General features: G+C 40.4%; 2 protein-coding genes across 7 annotated transcripts; one reads left to right on the forward strand and one right to left on the reverse strand.

The window, feature by feature from the left end:
• Window positions 1–189: 189 nt before the first annotated feature.
• On the forward strand, window positions 190–8,933 carry LOC136429686 (coiled-coil domain-containing protein 174-like). The gene is made up of 11 exons (XM_066419627.1): window positions 190–381; window positions 1,697–1,795; window positions 2,859–2,959; window positions 3,570–3,631; window positions 4,120–4,294; window positions 4,598–4,696; window positions 4,905–5,038; window positions 5,497–5,591; window positions 6,519–6,657; window positions 7,380–7,502; window positions 7,901–8,933. Exons 1-11 carry the CDS (start codon window positions 340–342, stop codon window positions 8,515–8,517), a joined length of 1,686 nt encoding a protein of 561 aa, XP_066275724.1. The 5' UTR covers window positions 190–339; the 3' UTR covers window positions 8,518–8,933.
• Window positions 8,934–10,253: 1,320 nt separating this feature from the next.
• On the reverse strand, window positions 10,254–25,131 carry LOC136429715 (centrosomal protein of 57 kDa-like). Of its 6 annotated transcripts, none has more exons than XM_066419685.1 (14): window positions 24,937–25,131; window positions 22,947–23,136; window positions 22,279–22,479; window positions 21,734–21,820; window positions 20,942–21,028; window positions 19,336–19,492; window positions 17,946–17,987; window positions 17,195–17,279; window positions 16,352–16,429; window positions 15,525–15,617; window positions 14,856–14,951; window positions 13,601–13,728; window positions 13,015–13,159; window positions 10,254–12,759 (listed from the first exon to the last, which is right to left on the reverse strand). In XM_066419685.1, exons 1-14 carry the CDS (start codon window positions 24,955–24,957, stop codon window positions 12,523–12,525), a joined length of 1,647 nt encoding a protein of 548 aa, XP_066275782.1. In that variant the 5' UTR covers window positions 24,958–25,131; the 3' UTR covers window positions 10,254–12,522. The 6 variants fall into 6 exon arrangements, with proteins under 6 accessions (XP_066275782.1, XP_066275798.1, XP_066275758.1 ...); XM_066419701.1 differs by having other exon boundaries at window positions 13,601–13,818; window positions 24,937–25,123; XM_066419661.1 differs by lacking the exon at window positions 17,946–17,987 and having other exon boundaries at window positions 13,601–13,818; window positions 24,937–25,129.
• Window positions 25,132–25,335: the final 204 nt, after the last annotated feature.

Here is a 25,335-nt window from a genome sequence, read left to right on the forward strand (position 1 = left end):
ATCACCCACAATTCACTTTCCACAAACTTTTCGTAAACAACTCAAACTAAAATCAAAATCATGGACTAAGAATTGATATTATTTTCTCAAAGAATACTTTATTGTTAAATATCCGTAAAGTTGTTTTTTCTGCATTCTGTTGATTCATTTTTTTAAGAGTTCTCCGTAAAATCCAGAATCATTTCCCGTCATGCTTATCGGAAAACATCAAAACAAGATGGCGCTACCCGTGTAGACGAAAATTCGGTGCTCCGTTATTTTTCTTGATTTCTGCCTTGTGGAACTCGAATATTCCTCCCTAGTTTGAGGTATCTTAAAGGAGTTAAACAAGGAGAAGTCATGGATGCCAGAGGAAAGGCCATCCGCGTAAATGCGGCGTCGGTAAGTGTTATAAATGAAGGGTGGGGGGGGGGCGGTGTAATAATGTTGTAAGAAAACATTCACATATATGACCGATTCGAGGCTTTTTAATAGCAGGAAAATCCTGTTAATTGAATTTTTTTGGCAATATTGACAGGATGTTCTGGTCAAATTATACAATTTCTGGCCACTATTGACAGGGTGTTCCTGCCAATAAGATAGTTAGCACTATTTGACAGGATGTTCCTGTCAATAAGAATTTTTTGGGCTCTATTGACAGGATTTTCCTTTCATAATCTTGTGAAATAACTCCTCATGATCATAACAGTCAACCCTAACCCTAAGGATGATCCTGTAAGATGGTGCGAAAATGAGACTTATTATTTACAAATTCCTGGGATGAAGGATAACATTCTGAGAAACTCTCCAGCATAGTTCAGACAACTTCTTCTTCCTGACCACGTATATCCATCTGCCGACAAACTGGCAATTATTGACATGTATCGGGTCAATCCAGGCTGTAAGGTTTTGGACCATCGCACACCGGGGCATGCCCCTACTCTTTTCCGAGAAGTGTGGTGGGTTCTTTTACGTGCGCAGGGTGTGGCTCTCCCCAAACACGGGACCTCCATTTAACGTCCTATCCGAGGGATGTCCCTAACCCTAGATGAGCTAGGTACTCATTTACACCTGAGTGAAGTGAGGAAAATCGTGTTAAGTGCCTTTCCCAAGGGCACAACGTCGGGACGCATGTTCAGACATGTCTGGGGGTAGCCCGGGGTCGAACTGGGGTCCCCTTGTTTGACAGTCTGACGTTCTACCATTACGCCACACGACGCCAACAATGACACTCACAAGACTAAGGCTTATCAAAACATCTGGAATGATAAGAATATCAAGCTCAGCTACGAAATCAGACTGATCCTGGCCACAAAGGGCAAACTAGTATCTAAAAGGCCACTGCACTGACTGCAGGCTGGTTGGCCCTCGCAATTGGATACTGCCTTGCCACCAATTATCATCATCATCATCTATCGGCCTGTAACAGCCAGGACCAAACAAGAAGTACATATTTCACTCCACATCGCCCCCATCAAGCATCATGCCACCAATAGATCGGCTTGGAGATTACCTGGTCATCTCCATTGTATTCCTGTATGGTTTCGAGTCTTGGACTTAAACAGCAAAACAAGAGAAAAGAATTCAGAACACAGAGATCAGAGAAAAAAAATGCTTCCCAAAGATTCGGGGGATCTCACACAGAGATTGATTATGATAAGTTGCAACAAAAATGAAATCTACAGTCATTCAATCTTTATCATTACTTCTGTTGCAGATTGTTGACTTGAAAGCGGAGCTGATAAGAAAGCAGGGAGAGTTCAAGAAGGAGAAACTACAACCTTCAACAGCGGCAAAGCCTAAGGTGTCCTCCAAAGTAAGTACGCTCGTGTATGAAGTTTGAAGTAGAGTGGATTCATTCCTCAGCTAACTGACATCTTTTGCACCACAGTCATCCCCTGGTAAGACATCTGGAGCCGCATACATAAATCAGGGCTCGAAATCCATTTTTGCAAATAGGTGCACTGGTGCACCCGAACAAGAGAATTAGGTGCACAGAAAGAAATTTGGGTGTACCACATAAAATAAAGTTGAATGTCAGCAAAACATAATTACAGTTTAATGCTCTTATAATTATAATTAAGAACTCCAATCTGTTATTCTATAGTTTCCAATTTTCAGACAAGTAGTGCATCAAAGAAAGTGCAACAAAGGGTTATATTGTTTTTTCTGATACTGTTTACTAGTGTACTGTAGTACCTTTACCCTATAGCCTACAAAAATATCTAGGTGCTCTAGTGCACCCACTAGAGTAAAAAACTAGGTGCACAGCTCCAATTTTGGGTGCACACGGGTGCACATGCACCCACTATTTCGAGACCTGTAATTGTGTAAATGAATGTACATGTAGTTCCCGTTTAGAACTTTTCTTCAGCCTGTCACCTGTACCTGTCTTTATACTACACACCTGTATGATTGTTTTTTGAAGAATTTGTACCAGTACCCAGTACACAGTACCCAAAATACTGGAACATCAATGCAAGTTGGTACTGTACCTGAATAGACTTACACGCAAGTCTATAGCTTTTTTACTTTTTGTGTTATTCCTGCCACAAAGCTGAAAATTTACCTGTGGTAAAAGATTAAAACATTCTATGGTCATTGGAAGCAGCACCATAACTGCAGCATGTTGGCTTGTATACATGTATATCACTTTAATATAGCGGCAGGAAAATATAGCGGTTGGGGGAAAATGGAGTAGGTCACGGCACTTAATTTTAACGGTTTGAACAAACATTACTGTCTCAAATACTAGTAATCAAATATTAGTGATGATGAAATTTTAGCGGTTGACAAGTGACGGTTGAATCAGCTAAGATTAAGTTACAGTTAACAAATCAAGAATTACAGTAATTATCTTTCTTTGATTGATTAAACAGAAAAGCAGCATCTTTAGTAAGTCCAATGCGGGAGTATCTGAGAGGTCCCAGAGGGACGTGGAACAACAGGCAGAGGAGAATAAAAACTGCGACAAGGCCAGGTATGTGGGCAAAGTTACTGTATTCACTCATGTATAATGTATACCACTTTTAGAACGGTGACATCATTTATAACATATAATTAAACATGTGATAAAAGTGTATATTATTTCTGTGCTAGATACATTCACTTATGTCATATTGCCTACTGATATTGCATAATACACAAATGTTATCCATAAAAATTATGCCACATTAAAACCTACTGATTCAGCTTCAAGTTATCCATGAGTTATGCTAAACAGTTTTTTAACGACATTCTTGAGAACTGAAGGCATCAATACTAGTACTAGTAACTGCATTTCTAATGTGGCAGTGTTAGGGTCCCTAGCCTGACAAATCGTGCTCCTAGTGGCCAGCCGGTCCTGTAACCGCCATCTACCAGTAACCTCCGGCCGAGAGCTTTTGTAAATACAGGCTATTAGGGTCCCTAACAGAATCATAGTTATATCTGCTTCACTCACTGTCATTAAAATATTTGCTTTTACTTGTTTTGCAAAAACGAATAAGCAAAAACTTCTCCAAAGTTTCAGCATGATTGTAGTGTTCTCCAAACGAAATGAAGTAAAGATTGTAATATTCATATCACTCATGACAGATGATCTTTTTCAGAGCTGTATTAGAAGAAAAAGCCAAACTGTATGACCAGATGATGAAGAGCAGCACAATACCAGGTGTGGATGACTGTTACAAATGTGTTCATTTCTATCTGGGCCAGAATTAAAGTGTTATTTGCAACACACATTTTTGATTTTTGACTGTTTAAGTCCAGTCTTTGCCTGTTTGTGTAATACAAACTCTCACTGTCCATGAGCCCCCCACCCCTGCAGAGTCAGAGTCTGTGGCTATTCACTTCTAAGAAATGAGAAGTACCAAAATTGATGCGTTTTTTTTAGGTGACAGAAGAAAATATCACATGCATAGCTCAAGATTAGGATCTTGGAGTCGGACCTATGTCAACCTGAAATGTTCAGGGACAACCTTTGGCTGAGGTTGTCCACTGGGCATTCTAGCTAGAAAAGTACAAAAATGTATTTCTAGCCCTGCAATTGTCTCAGTGTGTAAAACTTTGTCAATGTGTCTATTTTGGTTTCTTGATGTACATGTATGACCATGGTTAATTGTTAAAAAGTAAAAGTTTTTTCTTTGTTTTCCCTGACAGACGAGGATGGCAGTGGAGTCTTCCTGGTCGACTTTCAGAAGAAAGTTCTGGACAAGGTCAAGGAACAGGCCAGAGAGAATGCTGGAAAGGCTCAGGCTGTGGAAGGTGAAAGGTCAGCAGAAGAGGATGCTGGGAGTGATGAAATCCCCGAACCCTCTGACCCAGAGGAAGAATGGTTAGGTTTGATTTGGTGCTGTTTGCTCATCAGGCTAGCTGTTCTTTGACCCCTTGATGTTCCAGGTTAACAGTTGAAACTTGAGTTGTATTGCCAACATTCTTAGTGCGAGTAGCCAAAATTCAATACTGTACTAGTTTTAATGATGTGAGCTTATAGGCCACCAAAGTGATATCATTAATGATAAATGATACATATAGCAAGGTGACAGAGGTACAGATTAACTAAATCAATAAGTACTTGAGGAAAAGCATAAATAGATGTAAATACACTAATGATATAAAACCTTTCTAATTGGAATAGGGTGGACTATGTAGACTCCTTGGGCCGATCCCGCCGCTGTATGAAGAAGGACCTGGCTGCTTTACAGAATATGGACAGGAGGTTGGGACCTCACCACAGGTATGGTTTTCAGTCAAGCTTCTGTTTAGGGCTGGCCCTGTATGCATTGCCAGACCACGAATGTTTGGAGCAACTGAACACTGTTTCATACTAAAGTACATGTAGGGTTACAAGTATACTTATTTGTATACTCTTGGATGTTGTTAACAATTATTATTTCAATTTGTTTCAAGATCAGTTGTTTGTTAATCCTTTCTTGTTACTTCAGCCAGGGGACGTCTAAAGACTTGATGTCAGCCGACATGATCAGGGAGGAACAGAGACAAAAGTGGGAGCAGGAAGAACTGGAGGCTCTGAGTCGGCCTGTAGGGCCTGTACACTACCAGCAGGTCCGACATAATGGTAGGAACAGGACTGTTGTTACTGTAGTAAGGCCTGTAACAGTTGTTACTGTAGGGAGGCCTGTAGGGCCTGTACACTACCAACAGGTCCGACACAACGGTAGGGAGGGACCATTATACAGGCCTGTTGTTACTGTAGTGAGGCCTGTAGGGCCTGTACACTACCAACAGGTTCAACACAACGGTGTGGACCAATATACAGGCCAGTAGTGAGGCCTGTAGGGCCTGTACTAAGGCCTGTAGGGCCTGTACACTACTAGCAAGTCTGACATAATGGTTGGAACCATTTACCTGTGTTGGAGGCCTTGTTCTTGTTTAGTAATCCATTTTTTTAAGCACAAACAACTGAAAACAATGAATATAACAGTCATTAAGTTAAAAACTGTCAATTTTAATCAAAATTTGAAACGTCTGTTACAAGTATTTTTCAACCCGCCATGTTTCAATCCATCCTTACAGAGGTGAGAGATCTGGGTGTCGGCTACTATGCCTTCTCGAAGGAAGAGACAGAGAGACAGAAACAGATGGAGACCCTCAGCATGCTTCGGGAAGAGGTGTGTATCAGTCAATAGTCACCATGTCACTTATATACATTGTGACATTTAGATGTACCATTATAAACCCCAACTTGTAGAGGTGCAGGCTGTTAGCTAGCAGGGCATCAGTGCGTCTTCTAGATGTCTTACACTATAGCTAAGAAAACAGACTTTCAAAAATGAGGTATGTATGTTAAAAGAGGTATGTATCAGTCAATAGTCAGCAGGGCACTTAATATGTACATTATAACATTTAGATGTACCATTATAAACCACAACTTTTATCTAGGTGCAGGCTGTTAGCTAGCAGGGCGTCAGTGCGTCTTCTAGATGTCTTACACTATAGCTAAGAAAACAAAGAAATTAGACTCCCCCCCTTTTGCAGGGGAATATCTTAACTATTAGCTTTTTTTTTAAGTCTGAGAACCAGGAAATTACATTATCAATGAGCCTTATGATGTATGATAGTTTTCCAATGTGGAATATTATGTAAATAGCAGTATGTCTTATTTTCTCTCACTAGCTAAGCTAGTCGGCAAGTATAGTTATCTATCTTACATGTCAAACACGGTGGAAGACAAAACACATTTTATTTCAAGTTGCCCCTTCTACGATCAAGAATTAAGGCGCTGTTTAAAGAGGCCACTAAATTCCATCCAAACTTCTCCAAGTTTACAGACCAAAAGAAAACTACTCTCCTGTTAACATCACAAAACCCACACATTACAATAAAAGTGGGAGCATTCATTTTCCACTGTCTTGAAAAAAGAAGTCAAACCCAAATAAGATAGAATTTAGTGTTAGTATTTGAACTAGAATAGTCACATGCTATATTGTTACCAATTGTCTGTCCGTCCTTCCATGTTTCATGTACTTGCAATTGGCCTACGGGCAAGAACTTGCAATAAACTTATTATTATCTTACTTGTCCGGTGTTAAAATCAGACCCAGGACCAGAGGGTGAAGAGGGAGAAGCTGAAAGAGAAGAGAAGAGCAGCCCTCCAGGCCAGGCTGGCCAAGGTCAAACAGAGGAAAGCAAAGAGACTGAAGGGGGAGGGGGGCGAGATGGAGGATGAAGGTCAAGGTAGGTCAAACCTTTTGATGAACATTTATAATTAGTAATAGAGTCAATTCCATGTCACTGAGAGAGTTTTTAGATAACATTGCTAATAAGTTTGAACAATTTTAGATTAAAAGACTATTTCAGTAAAAATAATTCAAACAATTAGAAATGAAAGTTTGAACATGTGGAATTGACTCTAAATATATAGGTATTAATTTTTGAACTATTAGAAGAATAAAAGAAATTGTAACAGTTATTGTGACAGTCATAGTGATAGACAATTATATAATTTGAATTACATATTGTGGAGTACCGGGGTAGTCTTCCTTGCATAACCTACAGATTTTCCATGAATTGGCATTAACTACAAACAAACACATGATTTCTCATATGTTTCTTTCTAGAATCATTACTTTTGTTGCTTAGTAAAATGTTGTCCTCTTGTACATATGGTGCTGTTGAAGAAGGAAGCTCAGACCTTGAATGTGTCTGACTCTGAGTGAAAATAAACAGAGCAGTAGTTTGTTAGGCTAGACTATGTGAAGTAGCTTGGGTGCCGTCCTATTTCTACCGGGAACTCCTACACTCGCTACACTATTTTTTTAGGGTAGCGAGTGTAGGAGCCCCCGGTAGAAATAGGACGGCACCCAGGCTACATGTGAAGACCGTTTGCTTGCAAACATTAATATACCTTTCCAGTTACTTCTGTCGTTGAATAAAATGTTTTCTTGTTGCTCCTGAAGATGGAAGCCCTGACCTTGGAGCAGAGCCACAGGAACGGGAGGTTCAGAAGGAACCGGAACTCCTGCAGAGGGACGAGACATGGAGACAGTCTGCACCGCTTAGGGAGTGGGACAAGGGGAAAGGTAACCTAAACTCATGTTCAAGTTCAGGTCCAGAGGTTCAGGTTCAGTTAGAAGTCCGGACCTCAACCCATGGCATACATGTATGTGTGCTAAAAAGTAATATTTTTTCGGTTACATTATATTAAATTGCAGATTGGCATGAATTTTACATGCTATTTGAAAACTGTACATAAAATTATATGCAATCAGTAGTAAACACAAAGGGTCAGTAATAAACACAAAAACGGCAATGTTTTCATATTTTCCAGTGCAAATTTCAAGATCTAATATAAAGAACAAAAAAGAGAATTTAACCTCACCACTTAGATACCACACATATTTTTACCTGACATGATGCTATAATTATGTGCATTAGACAAGCTAGTTGAAAAGTTATAATATTTTTTCTTATTTTCCAGAAAAACATTTTCCGTGGATCAAAACAAAACAGGAACTTGAAGACGAGAGGCCGTCAGAATTTGCACCACCGAAGGAGTATTACAAGTCATCCCCATCCCAGCAACAAACTGTGTTACAAAAGCGGAAAGTTCCTTGGAAAAAAAGGCCAGCAAGTTCCAGTATTCAAACTGATGTTCAAACCGATATAGCATCTTCGCAAAAAACATCTACGACGCAGCCAACAACCCAGCCAACAACCCAGCCAACAACCCAGCCAACAACCCAGCCAACAACCCAGCCAACAACCCAGCCAACAACCCAGCCAACAACCCAGCCAACGCCACCAACACTCCCCCCGCAGCCAACAATGCACTACCCCCCTTTCCCTCCTCCTCCCCCAACAATGCAGGGTGTATTTCCCCCTGCGTTTATGCAAGGTTGGCCTCCCTACCCACCACCTCCACCACCTATGCCCTTTGACCCTTCAACTTTGCCCGGTAACCCAAACATGTCTCAATATGTTGCTGCTTCAAGTTCAAGTTTTGCTACGAATATGACTAGTCAACCTACTAGTTCCACTGCTCAACACAATACATTAGACAGCGCCCTTTCTTATTTTAGGAAAAACGCCAACTGAGAATACAAAAGTTTCGCATGATCCTAATAGGCAGATCCTGACTGTCTGTCACTATTATCAGTTTAACAAGTGATAGCACATTAATTACTAATAGCGGTTCGACCAATGAGAGAGTGGCTGCATGTCCATCATGTACTTAGTATTTGCAACTTTATCATTTCTGCAGTTTGACGAATGTGGGCGGGGCTATGGGATTGGACTATTGTCATAATTGTTTATACATGTAGCATAACTTTGTAAATTGTATCTCATCAATGGACATCTAGTCTTAGTACATGGGACTATAGGGCACATATTTACAGGATGATGACTACAAAATCCACAAAAAATAAAACCACCCTGAACATTTCATGAATTAAAGAAATATTGAAGACATTGTATGTTTTTGATTACATTGTAGATAAATTTGAATAAGTCAGAGTTTTTTATTTTCAAGTTCTTGCCCGAAGGCTAATTGCGATATGAAACAATGTATAGAAAAAGTATACAGACAGTGCAATTTATGTGAATGTAATTAATGAATGTATGAATGTAGTGGTCAGCACCAGGGTCAGTGACATTTCCTTTAGAACTGCAGCCATTCAGAGCGAGTTGATAGCCTGGAACACAGATAGATATGCCGCCTGCTCCGAACCCTTAGTGAATTAGAATGAATGAATAAAACAATAAATAAACAATTAGACAAGATGTGAATGGAATGAGTGAATGAATGAATGTTGTGATCAGCACCAAGGCCAGTGACATTACATTTCGCACTGCGGCCCTTCAGAAGTAGTTGATAACCTGGAACACAGTACCATACCTGGAACATACACAGTACCATACCTGGAACATATTACATAGTACGTTTATTAACCAGTTTTAGTTTATATTTGATTGGTGATTAGATGTGAATATAAGATATGAATGGATGTTGTGATCAGCACTAAGGTCAGCGACAATACCTTTTAAACTGCCGCCGTTCAAATGGAGTGGATCGACTGGACACAGATAAAAAATGTCGCCTGCTCCCCTCTACCCCCCACCACATAGTAACGTTTATGAACCAGTTTTGGTTTGTATTTCTTTGGTGATTAGATGTGAATGAATGAATGTTGTGATCAGCACCAAGGCCAGTGAAATTAACTTTGGAAGAGGCCTGACAGATAAATATGCCGCCTGCTCCAAACTTTTAATGAAGTTGGATAAATAGATAAAAAATAAACAAATGGACTAGATGTGAATGGAAAGAGTAAATTAATGGATGTTGTGATCAGCACCAAGGTCAGTGACATAACATTTCGCACTGCTGCCCTTCAGATGTAGTTGATAAGGTCAGCGACAACACCATTTAAACTGCCGCCGTTCAAATGGAGTGGATAGCCTTGAACACGCCTCTTCTCCCCATCACATAGTACGTTTATTAACCAGTTTTGGTTTATATTTAATGGATTAGATGTGAATATAAGGTATGAATGGATGTTGTGATCAGCACTAAGGTCAGCGACAATACCTTTTAAAGTGCCGCCGTTCAAATGAAGTGGATGGCCTGGAACACGCCTCTTCCCCCCTCACATAGTACGCTTATGAACCAGTTTTGGTTCATATTTGTGATTAGATGTGATCAGCACCAAGGCCAGTGACATTACCTTTAGAAGAGGCCTGACAGATAAATATGCCGCCTGCTCCAAACTTTTGCCTTAGCGAGAAATAAAAACCATGCGAACTCAAAATGCATTTACAGTAATACGTACATGTCTGATATTGAAATTTTATTGATTCATTCTTACATGTATATAAAAAGCTCAACAAGACAACTTACCCATACATGCTGCAACATTTCATCATGCAAGACAAAATCTTCATGCTAAGTAAATATGACAACCTGGTTTAGCAGTGAACAATGAATGACTGACCAAGACCATTTGTGTAAAGCCCTAGCCTTGCAAATACTAGTAATTCCTACTGGGAGAGAAAAACTGAGAATCTCTTTTCTGGTTGGGTTTCATTCCTGTTTGAATACAATGCACACCTAAACTATTTTGGAAGTAAGTGGACTCTACGTTTTGCTGTTTGGTGTTAGACATCCTGTTGATTTTGGTGAGTCAACTTCTTTGAGTTGAAGATTAGCTTATTTTTTCATTAAATACGTGTACAGCTAGAAACCAAACAGACATTTAAGATCATCTCAGAATTTGTGTTTGTTTTATTGTTGGAGCTGCCTGTTTATAATTCTTGTTGGCTGCAGGGTTCGAAATACAATTGAGCAACTTGCAAGCAATTTGCAAGTAAAAATGATATGAACTTGCAATTTTGCAAGTTAAATACCAGTGTAAGCACTGCGAAACAAAATCATAAGTGCTAACAACTAATTTAAACAACAAAGGCTACATATTATTAAATAAATCTGTATTTAGATGTGTGTCTTCTAATAATGCTATAAAAGTTGCTATGTCAGTATGAGTATCAGAGTATGTATGTACAGCAAAAGCAGCTACATACCGACTATAATACTGCAAGTTAATTTTTCAAATTGCAAGTTTAATTTTTGATAACTTGCAGTTTTGCAAGTAACCACCAAAAAGTACATGTATTTCGAACCCTGTAGCTGGGATAGTAATACTTTCATCATCATCTCATACATGGACTACGCTGTTCTGAATATGATATAAACAAATAGATTTTTAAAAAATGCACTTTAAATAAAAGTATCTGTACAAATTTGACATATACACATTGGCAAGATATCCTACCGTTGACAGTAGTATTTTGCTACAGTAGAAGCACAACACTATGTATATTTCACAAACACATGCAAGTTCACTGTAGTATAGACTACATTTTCACACAGTAATACTACATTTGTTTAAAAAAAACTTGGGTCTACACAGACACCAGTGCAGCACCACAAAACATCACTAGAGGGCACTATAAGAGGTACTTGCTGCCTACACAACGTCACTTCATGGTTACGATGTGTCATGGTCCAAATCTCCTTGTTGTTCCTAACATCAACCATAGCCTCCTTTGCAGACTTCTTGAAGCGCTGGCATTTTCATTTTGGGGTGGTGGTGGGGGATTGCTGAATCGTGATTTTTAACCTGGATAAAGTTCTTTAATGCTGGCAGAGACAGTTTCGCCACCCCAAGAATTGGGGAGGGGGGCATGTGAGGTTGATCAAATCAACATCAAGTACCGCAAAGAAGACAGCCAGTTCAGGACACTAAATGCAGAAATGTTTGCGGGAATTTAACTTCGCAGTAGGGAGAAAATGGAGGTGTTTGCGGTGGTTTTGAGTTTGCGTTTGAAACAAAAGTAGTGCTACAGTCCCACAATGCAACGGCTTTTCGCCCTGGTTTTAAGTTTGCGGTAAAGAGTTCACTGCGAAAACCGCGAACATAAAAAAACACTGCAAACATTTCTGCATTAACAGTAACTCCTCCTCGCTGTGAATTTATGTTCGCGGGTTTTCGCGGCGACCGTTTCACAGCGAACTTAAAACCTGAAACTGAACATTTTTGTCCAATACTGTAGCAGTATGTGAATATAGCGCTGCCGCTAACTTAAAAACCACCGTGAACGCTCCATTTTCCCCTTAGCGCAAAATAAAAAATACACACAAACTTAATAGCATTTACAGAATCCCATGTTGAAAATCACAACCCCCCAAAAGAAATCAACGCCAGCGATCTAAGAAGTCTGCAAAGGAGGCTAAGACCCCGTTCATAGTAAGCCTATCATAGCCTGTTGAATTAACCTAAAGATTTACCTGGTTAACTTAGCTGGCTATCTTTGACCAATATGAACGCAAATTAACCGGTTAAATAAGCGTTTTAGCAGGATGAATTGAAACCACCTCCTAAGGTACTGTAGTTTCAATTCAACTTGACAGGTTAAAACTCTTATTTAGCCAGGTCATATTGGTCAAAGATAGCTGGTTAAATTAACCGGGTAAATCTTTAAATCAATTCAACCGGCTATGATAGGCTTAATATGAATGGGGTCTGATAAACCGCTGTCCTGACATCAGCAGTCCCAGTACAGGTCGTCTCTCCTGAGGGACGTCTGTAACGTCTGCATGTCCTTCAACATTCTCCGCTTGACCTCAACTTGACCCGGGTTCCGTACGACCTTGATGGGAGCGGCGCCATTGCCTTTTGTCGTAACCGTGGTAACCACCTGCACCTCGCTGGCGTGTTCCGTCATCGGAATGGCGACGGACTTCACGTCGGCAGACCGCGGCTTAGACTTGTGTTTTTTTAGCTGGAGAAAAAATGATTGAAAGAGAAAACAGAAATTCAGTCAATTTTAAAGAGTACAGTAAGAAAAAAAAATCTAACAGTTCTTAGTTGCAAATGTGCTAGATGTTGGCACATCGGCAACCAAATACGCAGTGTGTTTTTTGGCACACAGTTTGACAGATTAGCCGAATAGGCTCGGTGGGAGTGACTCCACCGTCCGGGAAGGTACTCTGTTAGGTACTCATTTACACCTGAGTGAAGTGAGGATTGACAGTACCTGCATCTTGTGTTTCCTGAGTTTTGCGATTTGTTCCCCCTTGGCCTCCATCCTCCTGACCAGCTGCTCTAGCTCCCTCTCCAGATCCTCCCGGCCTAACGTGTCCTCCGCCTCTCTGATCTGCTGGGTCAGGTCCTGGTGCTCGCTGAAACACACCAGACAGACGACAAACACTTTAAAGAAATATACGTATTCAATCAATCAATCTTTGTGAAAATCAATCCGGCAATAAAATACAGGATTGTGGCACTGAATCACGTTGATTTTCACATAAAAGTGAACCAAATCCACTGAGTTCTACATTGTAACAACTGTAGAATTTTTACAGATGGGAGAAGGACATTCTATACAATTATTATAGTCTGGCTACATAGACTAGAGATCAGTAATGCCAGCAGCAGGGACAGACCCCTTAATCTGAAGTTTTGATGATGACTAAAGCCAGGCTATGTATTTATTGGCAAATGTTACAATACATTACACAGACTCTGGAGGCAGCGTAGCTGGTACTATTAGAGAGTCAACAGATAGCGATAGACAAATAGTTGAAATACATTAGGTATTTGGCAATCTGCACATCACTTACAAGCTCATTTGGCCAAACTCGTCCTGGAGTCCCTGCAACAAGTCCGACAGCTCGCCCTCCGACGCGCTCGCGGTGGACGACTCCCCCGACGATGGCATGAGCTTTCGCGCCGTCTTCCGATTGGCCATCTGGTCATTGCACAGTGCGGGAGTGTGACGTTTCATGATGGAGATAACCCGCTGTACGTTAGCACCTAATGAGTGACTAGGGGTGGTGGCCTGGCGAACCAGCCAGAGTGCAGCAAGTCAGAGAAGCAGAAATCAGAGACAGTTGTCAGGGAGGGAGGGTGGGAGGGGGGCGGATTGGGACAGACAAATAGCACCCGGTAAGTGATCAGTGGATGCGTCGATGAAGGTTAGACATCCTGGTAATAAGATTGTAGCAAATGACAGTTACTCAAGCAACTGGGTAAAACTTGGAAACGTTTCAGACAGCATCCGCTCTCTTTCGTCAGTGACTGCCCCAACCTGCACAACTTACTCTCTGTCCCAAGAGCTATCTATCACTCAAAAATCATGACCATAGCACGTCAAGAACACCAGATATCAAAGTTCCGCCAGCTGCAATAGAGTCACTGACATAAAATACTGACCTTTCCTAATTTTATCCAGTTGCTTGAGTAACTGTCATTTGGTGATCAGTGGATGGTTTGGGTTGGGCTTTTGGTGTCCAAAGTCATGCATTCTTTGAATCAACTGACTTTTTTTAACTTCTAGATCTTGTTGAGTGATTAAATTCAAAGACAAGTTCACTGAAAGGTTCAAGCATTTAAAGGTGTAGTTTTCTTCAGCTCATGCTGACATGCTTTAACAAGTTATGGCATCAAAACAGGTGCTAAGCATCCTAAGGATTAAGTTGAAAATTCTAAATTGTATTATGTTCTACATAATTTTATTCTATTCCAAAGGACTACAATGATTGTCATTGGCAGCAAAAACCACCATGGGTGGATAGGGTGGTTCATACCATGTCAATGGTGTTCAGACAAACTTCATAACCTACGTAACTTATACGCTATATCCGTATACAAAGTAAAGCGTTAACCAACTTGGTACATTAACTTTAAGTAGATTGTAACGGCCCCCATCTCGGTTGAGGTATGGCCGGGCCATTTTGACTTGTAACTGATGTCACAGTTCCGTTCATGTCACAAAGACTTAGTTTAGGTATGCGCCATTCATTGTGTACGGAATAGCGTATAAAGTCTTTAAAATTGCAGTCACAGATGAACTTTCATTCAAACTTAGATGCTCACCTTTCCTGCTACAAATGGTATATCCCCCAGGTTGAGTCGGTAGTGTGGTCCTGGCTGGGTCCGGGGTCTGCTGGACAACTGTTGTTTCAATGCTTTCTGTACAACACAGGACAAGTCATACAGGAATAAGTCTGTTGTGGCCTGATAATAGCAATATTTGAAATTGTTTTGATTTTGGAACTTGTAAATTATGGTATAAGCTAGTGGGAACCTTTCCCTCAATACAATTGAAGTGCAGGGGTACTTTCAAGTTACACAGGGCTAATACAAGCATGCTCAATGGTTCCTACAGTCAATATAAAATAGACCAATCCTAGCTGTCTAGCGAAACCAACAGTTTGGGTAATGAGAGAGTGACTAGATGTGACTGCAGCTGTGATTATGAGCGTTGATAGTTCATACACACAAATTTTAAAAAACGCACAAACACTCATACACACACAATGCGCAAACACACATACCATACGCACACAAACCGTGCACACACACACAACGCACAAACAAAAACCATGCACACACACAAACCATGCACACACATACATACACACTCACAGACACACACACAAACGTATACACACACTCAAAAACAAACACACACACTCACATAGACACATACATACCTGACTGACAAGCCATTTCTCCTTATACCTTAGTGGTTTAGTACCTTACCTTTTTCTTAACTTTCTTCTTCTTGGGTTTGGGTGAAGATTGGGGAGAGGCAGCCTCTAACAATATTCTGTTAGTCTCAGCTTGTGTTTGTAGCTGTAACAGGCACAGGCATGCTGACATTACCTACTGCACAACCCACACACCCCGCATTTCATGTCAACAAGAAGCATATCGTTCAAGGTCTATGAAAAATGCAAGAGCCATTGTGCAAAAATGTATGAATCATATCAAAGAATAATGTGACCCTGACAGCTGTTGGTCAGTTTGCAATAAAAAAACTGTGTTTTCCATTTCCATTAACCCAACCCTAACCCTGCTGCCTAGCTCTGCAACCAATAGTTAGGAAATTGGGTGCCAAACGGCTACTTCAGTGTGCATTTCCACATAGTAATTAGGCCACACCAATTTAATTTCTTGGATAACGGATTTTAAAAAAATAGTTTTAGCACGAGGACATCATTAAAACAGAAGGCTGGGGTAAAAACTTGCACCTGACCCTGTTCACTCACTGAAATTGAGTGCACCAAAGTACAAACTTTCCTCTGAGATTCTGTTTTCATGTTGATTTTCCAATCTAGCATTTTTTTCTAAATTCCGTTAACCAACAAATTAGTGTGGCCTTACAGAGTTTTTCATAAAATGAAATTTGTACATTTTCGCATAGTGCTTCTTGCACTTTTCATAACATTCTTACAAATTCTGTGCAAATGCAAATGAGCAAATAACAGCCAGCTTACATGTATGAACAACAAGTTTTATCTATGGGTTCTGCACATCCAGGCATGTGGTGTTAATTCTGATGGAGAAGTCCCAACCAAAGAACTTACCTCAGCTGTCCGCTGTTGCACCAGCTTTCTCTGGTGCTGCTCTTCCTTTAACCTCTCTTGTAACTCCTTAATTTTGTTCTGCGATAGGAAAAGCGTTCATTGGTGCATGGCAAAATAATTAATTATTATGGAATGCGATGATTTTAAGCCAACATATTAGCAAATTGCAATTTAAGATGACTAACTTTTTGATGAAATATGTTACATTGTAACTCAACAACTCTAAAATGTGGGTACTGTAAAGCTTTGTAAATTGTATAGATGGCTTTATCTGTATAAACATTGTAACAAGGTTTTAAAAAAGAAATGTCAAACAGTAGATAGCTTTGTCTCATCTCTATAGGGATAATGAAAGTACAATTGCAATGTAGGAAAGGAAGTGGTAAATGATGCACTGGTGGAAGCCAGTACCCACTTACATCCATCCTACCATTGACAATCACAAAATGAGCGCATTCTATGACTATGAATAGTTCAGTGACTGCATGTGTCATACAAAATTCTGCTGGCTTGTTACAGAAAAGGCTGTCTTATATGCTTTATGGTGATTTCTTTTGTCACAGCCTGCTTGAAAATTGTACATCTTCAAAATTGTATGACAGCCTACGGCGAATGTGACCGCACCTCAAGCTTAAGTACATGTAGGAGGAATAAATCAATCCAGGCAAGGAAGTATATGGAGCCAAACCCCTCTTGTACATTGTAACAGTAATCCACATTTTACTAGCATGCACACTTCACAAAAGTCATGTATATCCAGGCGTTCAAGACAGGCTTGAGAAGGCATTGATAACAAAGATTTTGCAATGTGGCAGACTTATGGAAGTTGACAATGTTACAAACCTCAGCTAACGTCTGCATGGCCACCAACTTCTGCTGCTCTCTCTCCAGGTCAGCGAGTTTGTCTGCCTTGCCCAGGGCTTCTCGTCTGTCATCAAGAAAAACAAACAAGTGTTAGTAATATACATGTATGGTATTCACTGAATAAAAACATAAACCCTTAATTCTATAATTGTTTGTGATATCATCTTTTTCAAAAGCCCAGACAACTAAAAAAATCATACCTGCATCAAACAATCCACCCACATCTATACAACAAGCTAATCGAGACTAATGTAATGTCAAATGTTTTGAGACTACTAGTAGGTGCGTTGATGAAGGTTAGACATCCAGGTAATAAGATATGCCAAAAATAGTTACTAAAGCGACTGGATAAAATTTTGAAACAGTCAGACGTTTCAGACAGCATCCGCTATCTTTCGTCAGTGAACAGAAAGATCTAAAATTGTCTTCATTTCATTAACATATCTATTCAGAGTTTTGGTATAAAACCTAGTTCTACCAGATCTTTCTTTAGTCACTGACGAAAGATAGCAGATGCTGTCTGAAACCTCTGAATGTTTCAACATTTTATCCAGTTACTAGTAGGTGCATTGTTGGTTGTGATGGTAGTTGGTCTACTGAAGATAGTCAAATAGATGTGTAAAAATTGTAACTAATTTGAGAACAAAGAAGTAGATAGAGAGTGAAAACATCCCAACTAAGATATACAGTTTAAGATACTAGAGTACAGAAGTCAGTAAGAAGCATGCACCTGTGAGTTGGGGAGGAGTCTGGTATTGTTGTCCTCTCATCTCTAACACAGCGGGAGGGAAGATGATATGTGTTAACACAACAGATTAGCAAGTACAGTATAGAGGTGTTCACAGGGCAGAATACCCAGGTACAGGTACACAAGGGTTGCTGCCCACATTCTGCCCACAAAGTCAAATAGCAAATTCAACTTTTCACACAGTGTACTACTACTAGTAACGTTGGGCGGATAAACTACCCCTTTTGTATTCTAACATGCTCCAGGCACCTACTCAAACATGGGAGCCCCCATTTTACGTCCCTTCCGAAAGGCGGGTGCAGCCCCAAATGTCCTGACCCAACACTGAACAGGGGTCTCCCAGTAATCAAGTAATTGGAACCAGGGGCTCAACTGTGAGGCTGCTTCCAGTTGAGCTATAGGGATATGTACTCTGGACTTTATCTAAACAATGTTAACGTTACCCCCATGCCCTGACCATGCGCCCCCTTACAAGTACCCTTGGAAGCAGATTCTCTGTCAAGCTTAAAATTCTGATTGACCCGAGAGGGACACTACTACAAATGCAGGTCACATGTGGCCACAGTCTAGATCTTCAACTGTGATCTGCATGACAGTAATTTTGCCCATGAGGAAGCCTTAGAGTAATATTAACCCAATGGGAAACACCCCTTCCACACTGTCACCCCACTTGGCTGCTCCGCTCCCTTGCAATTGCTCCCCCTTGCAATTTTTTTATAGAAAAAACCCTGTATACAGACTTTGTATGTTACTGTCCAAGTAGTTTTACAGTTGTAGTGTCCGTACCCCCCCCCCCAATAATCCATCTGTAGAAAACCCTGCATCAAACTTATAAAAGCTTGGTGTGCGGAGATTACCTTTAGGATAGTATGCCCACAGCCTAGGCCTGTACCTTTGAACTGGCAACAACAAATTTACAATACAAATCATAATGAAGTTGAATGTTGGCCCCCAGTGGCAAGTTTAGGGTACACCTGATTGTGAAATAGGTGATTACTGTATAGCCAATGTAGGGACATGTTGTATACTTTATCATTACACATTTCTTCATCAAATGTACATAGGCAGAGAGAACACAGCTGCGTTCCCTCTGAATCGAGTACCATTTGTTACAGATTTCATTAAAATCAACACAAATGTACAAAGACAAATACAAAGCTGTCAAAAAATTCACAACATTACTTCAAGTCAAGTCAAGTGGAAAACTGAATGTTCAGGACCCGGAAGGTAAGGTATTGTACAGCCTGATGGCGCAATGCAGGAAGGATTGCTGCAGTCTTTTGGTTCTGGCATAGGGAACAGTGATGTTGTGACTGTTCCTTAGTGTTCTTCCTGTGGCAGAGTGTCTTTGAGCAGAGTGTGTTGTGCCCACCTTGTGAATGTGTCCCTCTCCCTCTCCAGAGCCACCTGCCTCTCCATGGCCCTGTTCCGCTCCGTCTCCGCGTTCTGCACCATCTTCCGCATGTAGTCCAGCTGTTTCTCCAGCAGGTTGCACCGCATCTCTGCCGCAGACAGCTGGCTCTCGATTTCTACAAGAACACACATGTAGAACATGTAAGACAAGCTGCTAGGGGGCCCAAACCTACACCACTTCTTTATTACATCACAAGCTATCTGCCGTGACCCAAAAATCAAGACCACAGCACGTCCAGGTCAAAATATACAGAAATTGAAGTTCTTCTGCAGTACCAAGGTCACATACCAGGGGGCCCAAAATGAACCTTGAATTTTGGCTTCACAACACCTGCCCACATACCAAATATCATTGTCATCCGTCCAGAGGTACTTGAGTTATGCTGACTACAATTGTCCGGAAACACACACACACACACAGACAGACAGACACACAGACACGCCAAAAACAAAATCTCAATTTTTCATGGAGATAAAAAATTGTAATTTACTAGTAATCTAAACCAGTGGATTACAGTAAAAAATCATCAGATGTTTCAAGTGTTCACCTGACACTTTTCATCAGTGATGACAATGGCAAGATTGTGATGACAATGACAAATTATCAAGACATTTCAAACTCTACAACTGGACAATAATTCAGAGATTTACTTTAGGACTTAAACTCAAAGGAATTCACAGTACCTAGTCATGCATTTCTTTACTAGGACACTGATTTTTTACAAAGTTTTTAAATCAAAACGAATGTTAAGAGACTAAAACCTCACAAATTGCAGGGGACAGACACAAATCAGCATAACATTATGCAGAGAAAACTTTAAATTCCATCCGTATAAGCAAAGTAGAAACTGATACTATTATTTAGTTTTAAGCTGAAAAGCAAGCAGCAAAAGCAAGACAAGTTGTGACTCATAGTCATACAAGTGTAAATGTACATTGTGGTATAAATTGTATCATGATCTTGGGATAAAATGGAGTATATTATGAAGTATGAAGAGACAGCTGTAAATTACAAAACCTACCTGTACAGTAGCATAAGACGGTGTGGGTTAGGTTGCCAAAGAAAAGAAAAGAAAATATCACATCAATCCAACATACCAACATTTACTTGCACAAACCTGTAAAAAAATACAAAGAACAATGCTTTGTGGTCCTGATTTTGTGGAGCTTTTGAAACATGATAAGAGGCAGTAAAAAAAAATTCTAACAGTTCCAATTCTTCTAATATGTCCCTTCTTATTCTTAAGCTAGGGTCACATTCTCAAATCAGGACCCGACTGGGCTGTTTGTGGAAACAAAAAATAAAAGTGTCTAATAATATATATCAGTATCAAGAAATATACACAAATTATTCTCATAAATTTTTCCAAAGTTTTGTGCTTTTTAATACCATTTTGCCAAAGTTTTTTTAATACCATTTTACCAAAGTTTTGTGTCTTTTATACCATACTTTCCGTTCCCGGATGCCGGTTTGGAAATGTGACCCTATCATAAGTTGACATTAGCAACTGTTCTTGTATCGTCCACAGACTGTGCAAGTGTGTAGGCTTTGCTGTACACAGTACCAGGAATGATAGCAGTGGCATGCATGTCTGCATCGCTTCCTGCATGCGGCGGAAGGGAAGCTCTCCACAGCTCACTCTGTGTGTCAACTATAACATGCATGTAGCACAGGGGAGAAGACAGGATAGTTAGGACTACTACTACTAGTACATCTACATACTATAGACTATCACTATTGCTACACTACTACCAACTACAACATATATGTAGCACAGGGGAAAAGACAGGACAGTAAGTTATGCTTCTACAGACATCTACAGACTAACAGTAATATATCTACATACTATAGACATGCACTAGTGCTAAGTGCATGTGCTGCTACTCTGGACAGTCGATTAATTACGATGCAGTTCTGCACTACAAGCAGAGAAGAAGTTCATTGATGAAGTTTCATGCAGCAGTGTGTGCTTCACAGGTGCCGGCAGCCACGGTGTGATTTTGAGGCATGCGCGCATTACAAGGTGAGGTAACCTGGCATCCAGTCTACCGTGGCTTGACCGGGCTTTCTTCGGGACAGAAGGGGCTTTCCGCCGCCAAGGTACTAGTAATCTTTTGCACCAGCAAGGTACATGTAGTAGTTTCACGCGATAGGAGTTTATTTGGCCAACCACAGGACACGGCCAATTATGCTCTTAGAGTCCTGCCGGGTAAAACAACCACAGGGTACAAAAGATAACCCAGGCGGCAGGGGGCTCAGTTTGCCCCAAAGAAAGCTTGGCGGAGATGGCCAGCCTAGCGACGATAAACTGGTTTAAGGGCGGGGAGACAGATCAGAGGTAAAATAAGGCGGAAACCGTTGAGTTTGCCATTCATGGCCTGGCACTTGGCCTCTCCCTGCGACAGTTGGTCCATCATCTGCTGGAAGGAAGCTCGAGGTTTAGCTAGAAGGGAAAAACAGACAAGACAGAAGCTTTAGAGAGGTGAACTTTTGTTGTTTTGAGAATTGACAGACAAACATACATAGTATGTACAGTAAGAAAATGAACACATGACTTGGTGTGGAGAGAAGACTGTGTTTAGAAACAGCAGAACTGGACTGTCAGCCAATCGGAAAATTGCCTGAAGTGTTTTCTTTAGGTAAAGCCAATTCCCTGATTGGCTGACAGCTGGTTACCTGTACTACTGGTATTCAGGCTAGGAGAATGCATTCCGAGCCCTGAACAGCAATGCTAAGATAGATAGTAAGAGACATGTTCTTTTGCTGTTAATTTTATAGCTCTAATACATGTACCTTTCAGCTGATATATTATTATATATCTGTACCACTTCTTTACTAAAAAAAACCTTCTCCATGGGGATACAATACATAACTATTAAACATGTAAATAATTAATTGTACCTTGGCTGTGTCTGGAGAGGGGGATGGGCGGCTCTCTGACCTCTAACCTCTCCTCCCCCTCCTCCGAATCTCTCTTATGTAGAGAGTTCTTGTACTGCTGAGTTTCCGACGCCAGCGAACGCAGGTTATCCTCGGCAAGCGTGCGCTCAAGCTCCAGCTTCCTGATCTTGTCTTGGAGCCCTTTTAGTGCAGAGATCACGGCTTTGGGGGAAGAAAGTGGTACATGTCACAACATTTGCGCTATCTGAAATTTGAGTTTTCAATTTCTTTGAATCATGAAAGGTGTTTTTGTTTGCATATGCAGGACTTGATATACCCACCTGCAACATGCAATTTGCTGAAAAAAGCTGCAGGTTGCAGGTAAAAATAAATCTGTAAAAAATACAACTTGCACTCAAGAGGATGAACTGAACTGAACTGAACCTGAACTGCACTTTCACGACTGAATTGAATTATAAAAACCAATGTACAAATGATAAAAATTCAACAAAAGGTGATATGCAGGGATTGCAAAGCTTTGAACATTTCATTTCGAAAATTTGCAATTTCAGGCTACAAATTGCGCCACTTTCTTTTACAAATGCCGGGTGCGATTTGGGGCAGTCCTACGTGAGTTCAACTGTAAAACTAGAAGTAAAGATGAACATACTACTATTACTAGTACTTACCTCTGCTGTTACTCTCAGGGAAGGTCGACACGGGCTTGTCCGGTGACCTGGTGTATTCTGGGTAGTTGATGAAGGGTCTTGTGGGGGGATAATCCTGGTATGATGCCAGGGAAGGGGACCTGTCAAACCCTGAGGCACCCTCTGGCTGGTAGGTAGGTGGTCTGCCAGGAGAGCCATCGTATGGACTGGGCTGGACACGGGAAGATGAAAATATAATGTATTGTAAGATGTACATACATATGTTGTCAGATGTACAGGGCTCGAAGTTCATATTTGGGAATAGGTGCACTGGTGCACCCAGCTAAAAAAATTGGGTGCACAGAAAGAATTTTGGGTGCACCAGATAAAATAAAGTTGAATGTTCTTCAGAACATAATTACAAAGTTTAACGCTGCTGCCTTTCTTAAGAACTTCAATCTGTAATCCTATAGCTAACTTCAAAATTTCAAACAAATAATACATTAGATAAAGTACAGCAAAAAGTTATCATGCTGTTTTTTATACTAACATTTCAAGAATATTCTGTATACTAGTGTACGATAGTACCTTAACCTTATAGGCTACAAAAATATATAGGTGCACCAGTGCACCCACAGTCAAAAATTAGGTGCACAGCTCCAATTTTGGGTGCACTGGGTGCACATGCACCCACTTTTTCGAGCCCTGTGTACATACACATATTGTCAGATGTACATATACATATACATGTTAAAACAACAGTCTAGTACACAAAAGCTGCCACCCTCTGTTCAAATTCAATACGAATGTTTAATCTCAATTACAACCACATAAATGCATATATATCATAACTAGTTCAAAACCAGATGATCTTCGACAAACTTGCTTGAAGAGAGGTAAAGACTTAATGATCAAATTCAAAACCAGTTCTTGCAATTGGGCACACCACTATTAGAGACCTTGAGACTTAATTTAATTTAATTAATAGTGGCACTATTGGATTTTCTAGATAAAGTATTGAGGTCTCTAGGTCTGTTACAGTGTTAGTCTAAAAACATTACTGTAGCATTTTATATGTTGGATTATTTTTAGATATTTTGCAGATTACACATCGGACTAAAAAACAAATTCATTTTCTGTACTTCTCGTTTGCACCGTAGTACAATTTTGAAGCAACTGATTCATGTCAGTTACATGTACTATGAAGTCCTTAAATGTAAAGCCCCACAGGCAAAATACTTTATCCTCCTGGGAAGCAGCTGTTGTTTAACAGCTGTTGCTGTCATCAGGACAGCATGACTGACTGTCACAGCAGGCACATGGTGTCCTACATCATTTCACAAAGACTTTAGTTCGTCTTAATTGAGTACTAGTATAGTCTCGAGAATCAAACACTACTAACTGTAGTACTGCTAGTCTGCTACTGTCAAAGAAATCGTTTTTTATTTATTTTTACCACTGTTGGATCACAACAAACTGCTTTGAAGAAAATGTCATATGATCAGATGTAAACAGGGGAATGAAAAGGTTCAGTTAACAAACGCACGATCTGTAACCCTTACTGCCAACAGACATGCCATTGTTTCTTTTTCAGTTGCACACGATCTGCAACATGACTGCATTGGTATTTGTTATGTACTGATGAAGCTGCTAGTGCAAATATTTCAATAAAAAGTACATTTTTTGGACAATCATGACACATTTCCATTTAAAAAAATCCGTGGCGGCCAGGAGTTTTTATTTATTGAGGTCAATGTATAAAATGGGAATCAGAAGCACAAACTAGTACTCTTTACCAATTTGTAGGACCAAGATACTGTTATACGTCATCTTGTGTTACACATTCATGTGTTTTTTTTTTCTTTTCTAGTCAAAGCTCTATGCCGTATACGAACCAAAAGGCCAGGTACAATGTACTAGTACCCTGACTGTGGGGAGGGGGGCGGCCATCGCGTACGGTAAACAAGGACAACCCAGACAAAATACACAGTACCCTGTAACCCAGAAATTCAATAATTCCCAGTCTACTTACCGACCCAAACCTATCCGCCATTCCCTGGTCTCCCGGTCGTTTCAATGATTGGTGGAATTTACAAGAATTCTGCTTGTTTGACTCCGTTTGTTTTTGACAGACACCTTTCTTTTTTTGAAAGTTCAACAGCCGAACATCCGGGTTCCCGCCTAGAGCTGCTGTCCTCTGATTGGTCACCTCTCGATCTCCAAGCAGATGCGGGATGTGGCTTGTTTTACGCTTTTTTGGGGTATATTGTAGTGTAAGTCTTTCCAGATGTTCACATTTCCATCCCCTCAACTTTCTTCAAGATAGATAGATAGAAACTATCACCATCAAAAAGACACATGTCGCAAAAAAATGAGTAAAACACAAGAACAAGACGCCAGCCTACCCTATATCTGCTTGGAGATTGCTCAC

Source organism: Branchiostoma lanceolatum, chromosome 1 (assembly GCF_035083965.1).
Source record: "Branchiostoma lanceolatum isolate klBraLanc5 chromosome 1, klBraLanc5.hap2, whole genome shotgun sequence".
NCBI lineage: Eukaryota > Metazoa > Chordata > Leptocardii > Amphioxiformes > Branchiostomatidae > Branchiostoma > Branchiostoma lanceolatum.